General features: G+C 41.2%; 1 protein-coding gene across 1 annotated transcript; it reads left to right on the forward strand.

The window, feature by feature from the left end:
- Positions 1-2,104: 2,104 nt before the first annotated feature.
- LOC121951447 (zinc finger and BTB domain-containing protein 14-like) lies at positions 2,105-4,852 on the forward strand. The gene is made up of 2 exons (XM_042497774.2): positions 2,105-2,232; positions 2,850-4,852. The coding sequence occupies exon 2, from the start codon at positions 2,873-2,875 to the stop codon at positions 4,043-4,045; it is 1,173 nt and encodes a 390-aa protein (XP_042353708.1). The 5' UTR covers positions 2,105-2,232; positions 2,850-2,872; the 3' UTR covers positions 4,046-4,852.
- The last annotated feature ends 1,148 nt before the right edge of the window (positions 4,853-6,000 follow it).

Here is a 6,000-nt window from a genome sequence, read left to right on the forward strand (position 1 = left end):
TAATATGAATTAATGTGTGACATTCAGTTCCTCATTTTCTCCCTTCATGTATGCGAGCTTACTGCAATTACATTTGAGTCTGTCAACGTTTTTGTTTTTTTTTATTTAAAAAAATGGGTCCTTGAAAAGTCATGGAAAAGTTTTTTAATTTTTTTCCATGAAAATTTGTGAAAATCATGTAAATAAGCCACCGTCCCATTGGTTCATTATAAAAGCACAGATGTGCCAAGCCAGGAAAAAAAATCAGTATTAGGTAACAACACGAAACGTTTCTCAATCTGACAAGATGTTTTTCACTTCATTACACAAAATTTTTAATGTTATAACAAAAACCTTCTTTTGATAATGTGAAATGTTCTACATTACAAGAAAAGTTTCTTGTGATAACATGAAAATATCCTGTAAAAACCTGAAAAACATCTTGTTATATTTGCAGTTCTGCACTTCCATAGTTCATATCACAATAATCTACCAAATGATGGCGTGTACCAATGAGCCCTTTAATAGACTGAATCATAATCTTAAAATTGCCTTCAGTCTCAATTATGAGTTTAAATGATTTCTTGTGATTTATTTATTTTTTAAATCACGTGCTCAATCATTATTGAAGGATTTAAAGGAGAAATCCACCAAAAATCTACTAACGTCGATACAGAAGTAATGAGTAATAATAATAATGAGTGCCAAATCAGATTTCATATCCTCAGGCATTAAAATAACCGGATGGACAACTCATTAATACATTCTTTAAGCTTAAACATTTGCTTTAAAAATAATTAAATATATTAATTGGAGTGGGTTTGAATTTGTAAACAGTTTGCCAATCTATTATTCATTACACCAAATGCTCGAAACACTTAATTGTTGTGTTTAAAGAAGCCCTCGGGGTAATTAAGAGAGGATTTTTACAGCTAGAGGTAATTATGTTGAACGCACGCAGGCTTTAAAGCTCCGCCCCGCTGTGTACGTGCGCGTGAGCCGGAGAGACACTAAAGGTAAGATGTCCCACTCTGTCTCTGTTGCTGGGTGACATAAACACTAAAAGGAGGTGATCTTTTTTTAGATTTTCAGACATACAGTATCTCTATGACAGTTTTTTTTCTGTTTAAAGGACTTTATGTCATTTATAATAGAGGACAGGGTGGTGTAAAATGGGGGAGGCACTTTACTCTAGTTTGGACATGAATAATTGAAATTATGGAGAGCCCATTATGTATCAACGTTATTAATTTAAGCAATGCGAGAGTTATCGTTTTTTGGTACAGAATCTGATGTAACTGTATTGGCCAAGTATGTGCATAAGTTATCAAATATAGGCTATATAAAATGTACATGGTAAAATATGCTTTAAAAAATTGTATGGTATTGCAAATTGTTATAAGTGTGTATGTGACAAATCAATGTTGTGTAGTAACAAGTACAATATTTATCTCAGATGTAGATAAGTGTAAGTATTAAAATAGAAGTACTAAAGTAGGCCTACAAGTGGGATACCTCAAAATTCTCTAAATTGTTATAATAGCAACTGCAAGTGTGTTGTTTCTATGCAATGCAAGTATTAAAAAAACTCTTATAAGGATAAATAAGATCCTAAGTGTATTTTTTAAAAATAAAATCTTCAAAATAGAGCTTGTGTGTGTGTGTTGGGGGGTCAGAGTGTACAGTACAGTGTCCTCAAATCCTGTAATAATAATAATACCAATATTAATGCCCCCAAAAATAACAATGTTTATTGTTATGCACCAAAACACCATGTTCCTTGTGTATAAAAACTTTGAAATAAACCTGATTCTAATAGTTAAATCCAAATGATTACATGCGTGACACTGTGCATAATATCCTGTTATTGTGCATTATTTGTGCACATTATAGTGTCTCATCAACCAAAGTGAACTTTATCTATTTATTACTTTGTTAAAATGTATTTTTATAGAGAAACAATATCAAATACTTTTTTTTTAAAATGTGTATTATTTTTTGTCCAAACATTGAGAGAAAAAAAAAAAAAAAGTCATCGTCTCGGACAGAAACCTGTGCGGAGTGAGCGCTCTTCGCGGTAATAGAGGATCTCGGTGGAGTTCCCGCTCCGGGGCGGTAGGTGGCGGCAGAACGACGCGCCGCTTCCTGTGAAGCCCAACAGTCACAACAAGAGGAGGAAGAGGAAAAACGACAGCTCTGGATCGTCGTCGACTGCCTTGCGTGACAACACAGGGATCGCGTTCAGGGCTTCGGGTATTAACATTTTTTATTCTCTCTTTGTCGCTTCGGACGGCGCGGGAAAGCACACGGCGATTTTCCGTCGCCGTTTGTTCGCCTGTTCGCCGCCGCGCTCCTCCGCCTGTTTGCGAACTGCTTTAAAGACACCAGAAACATGCCAATGGAGGCTTGCTGACCAAAATGGCTGGGCGCAGTGAAATGTGAAATATTCCTGCTAAGGTTATCCTTTCTGCACGCGACGCGACTGTCACGCGAACTCAGCGGCTAAAACGCGTTAACGAAGTTCAGGAAAGTGCGTCTGTTTGTTTCTGTTCACGTTTGTGTAATTTTAGCAGCGCTGCTGCGGCTTTTATTGCTGTCGGGCCTATGGTGTTTTTTTCTGCTGAGGATTTCTGCACGATTGATTGAGCTACTTTTGTTTACTCTGTGCATTTTTGGCGCCCGTTTGTAAACAAATGTGTTACAGTTTGCGTGTTACTCTTAAAACTGAATGTTTCGGTGTGTGTTTGAGTGTGTGTATTATCCCGAGCAGCATGCAGGCACAGCTCCACCCCTCAGCTGTGCAGGTTATTTTCATGCCCGATTTATTGTGCAAAGCAAAATATTTAACTTTGACTGTTTTCCTCCCGCAGGTTGTTCCACTTTGACCTGCAACATGTCTGATTTACTGAGATATATCGACTATGACCACAAAGCCACCTTTCTGAAGATGCTCAACCAGCAGAGGATGGAAGGTGAGCACTGTGATGTGGTGGTGGTGGTGGAAAACATAGAGTTCAGGGCTCACCGCTGTGTCTTGGCCGCCTGCAGCAACTATTTCAAAAAGCTCTTCAAGAAGCAGAGCGACGAGGACAACTCCATCGTGGAGTTGGACTTCATCCGCTCGGACATCTTCGAAGAGGTGCTCAATTACATGTACACAGCCCGCCTCGCCGTCAGGAAGAAGGACATCAACATGATGATGTCGTCCGGTCAGATTTTGGGCATCAACTTCCTGGATAACCTGTGCACGCAGAAACGCGAGCTGACGAACATGAAGACCAGGGAGAACCAGGCGCCCGGCGACCACGGGATGCGAGCTCAGGACGCCATCCTGAAGGAGCTGGCGATGGAGGAGGTGAGGAAGAACAGCTTCTACGATCAGGGGATGGACGGTATGGGCCCCGGGGGCTCTCACGTGTCGCAGCCGCACAACTACAACACCAACATGAGCAAAGATCCTCACAGCCACGGCTGGGGCTCCTCGTCCTCCAGCGACATGAAGCTGGAGTACCTCCTGTACGGCCACCGCGACCACGGCTCCTGCCAGAGCACGGGTACGAAGCCCATGGACCACAACGCCAAAAAGGAGCGGCTTCTCACCGCCAACCGCCCCTACGGCTGCGAGCACTGCCCCAAAGCCTTCACCACCGCCGCCCACCTCAAGGAGCACCTGAAGATCCACTCCGGCTTCAAGCCTCACCGCTGCGTCGTGTGCGGCAAAGCCTTCATCAGGGGCCCCGACCTGAAGCGGCACGAGCGGGTGCACAGCAACGAGAGGCCCTTTGCGTGCCAAATGTGCGAAAAGGCCTTCAAGCACAAGTCTCACCTGAAAGACCACGAACGGCAGCACCGGGGCGAGCGGCCATTCAACTGTGGCTCCTGCGACAAAGCCTTCATCAAAGCGTCCGATCTGAAGCGCCACTGGAACACCATGCACAGCGGCAACCCCCGCAGACAGATGTCCCTGTCCCCCGCCGCCTCCCAGCACGGCCAGGCAGAGGCCACCGACCAGAGAGACTGGAAAATGGAGACCGGGCCACACTCGCATAACTCGGGGGACTGTTGAGCCTGCAGACGCACCAAAACACACACTGACGCACACACACACATCCACGACAGTCACTTAAAAAAAACCATGTAAACACACTGACACAACCACGACCCTGTGACGGGCTGCGGGCCTGACATCACACGGACGATGATCGGAGTGAGTAACAGCGATCAGAGCATGTTCAGAAGACTGTGGGGCTGTATTATTATTCTAAAGAGTTATGTCAAAACGATGTTTTCTTTCCACCTGTAAAATCATGTAAATGTTTAGTTCACTCTACTATACGTATATTTTTCACAGAGCATCGTTGCTATCTAGACTGGGGGTCCTCATAACATTATTCTCTTTTACTTTTATGGGATATGTAACATTTAAATGTTTGTTTAACCTTTACTGGATTTTATGGAGATAAAAGAGAGAAACAGAGCGACGTGTTTTGGGGGAGGGAGGGGGAGATTTTTCTGCATAACATTTGTTGCATTGAGTATATTCATGTGGATGTTTTTAATGGATGTGTTTAGTTGTATTGATTGATATTACACTGTAAGAGTAAGAGTCACCATTTTGCATTCGACGATGCAGATGATACCAAAGTCTTGGGCGTTTGACGGATCGCCCTTTAAAGGCTGTCCTGCCCAAGCAACCGGCCAACTAGATTTACTGTTATACAGTATAACTGTCATCCAGCTATCAACAGTTAATGATAGATGTCTGTATATACTGTAGCTTAGTTTGTTGCACAATTACAGTACACGATAATGATTTATGCACATATAACATTGTCCTACTCCTACACTTTGACAATAAACACCATTTGCTGTGTTTTATTGTTTTTGCAAAGTTTGGTTTTTGTGGCGGAGAGCTCAGCGCAGGTGATCCGTGCCACACCCACCTCAGAGGACTGAAAATGCGGTTTCAGGTGTTAACCCTTTAACACCTGCATCGGCATCGGTTCTCGTGTTGCGTTCAGATGTCGTTTTTAGCATCGAAACATCTGAAATCACAGGACATTGGTTTGATTTCTTTAAAAGACACAGGTGAAAAAGTAATGAGCAACAGGGCAAGAAATGTCTCGCAAACTGCAAAAAAACAGTAAAAAGTGACAAAGAAATGATCCGTAAATTAGTTTGGCAAGGATTATTAGATATTATTTAAAAAATACAGAAAATATCCAGAAAACTGTATTTACAATTCTCAGAATTATATTTTTAAAATGATGTTACCAAAAAATACATTTTTCAGCACTTTGAAGTAATTTTCTTTTTGTTTTTTTTGTCTTTTTACCCCCAAATTGCCTTTTTCAGGTAATTTTCTTAACTTTTTACAATTTTCTTGCTATTTTTTGGGCTGTTTCTTGTTAAGTTACTCGTCGCCCTCTGCCTATGTTTTTTTTTTTAAGTCAAGCCAATGTCCTCAGGTATTAAAGGGTTAAACATTACTCTGTAATGTTTAAAAGGTGAAACAATACAAGTAACAAACAAATGTATTTAAAAAAACGTGTGTTTTGTGCAGATTACAGAAGAGCTGCACAATTCTGACCTAAATGACGATCAAGAATATTTTGATCAATTTTGCAATCACACTTGTTTGTTATTTTCAGGTTTTTTGGTGGTTTAAAAGGTTAGTTGTGATTCTTTGTGGTCATGCACGCTTTGCATATAATTTGTTTTTCTAAATCTGAAATATTTCCAAACAATGTGTGAAGATTTTGGTTTTGCCTGACTGCAGGTGCAACATTCACGGATGTTTTTTTCACAGCTTGGGGTTGGGGCTTGATTTGATTTAATGAGCAGAGCACTCATTGTGAATGTCGATATTCCAGACGATCATGTTCATTTAATCTTAATGAGACAAAATCGCAATAAGTATTTGATTAATTGTGCAGTCCTAAAATACAGGTGTTTAAAGCAGCGTTGTTTCAATACAAAAATCAGGAATGCGCCTGACACTGACGTCGTGCTGGATCAGGC

This window comes from Plectropomus leopardus, chromosome 12 (assembly GCF_026936395.1).
Source record: "Plectropomus leopardus strain MGB_pleo_1.0 chromosome 12, ASM2693639v1, whole genome shotgun sequence".
NCBI classification, from domain to species: Eukaryota; Metazoa; Chordata; class Actinopteri; order Perciformes; family Serranidae; genus Plectropomus; species Plectropomus leopardus.

What these genes read in the sequence shown, in the direction of transcription:
- LOC121951447 (XM_042497774.2), top strand. Translation starts at nt 2,873, where the DNA reads ATGTCTGATTTACTGAGATATATCGACTATGACCACAAAGCCACCTTT.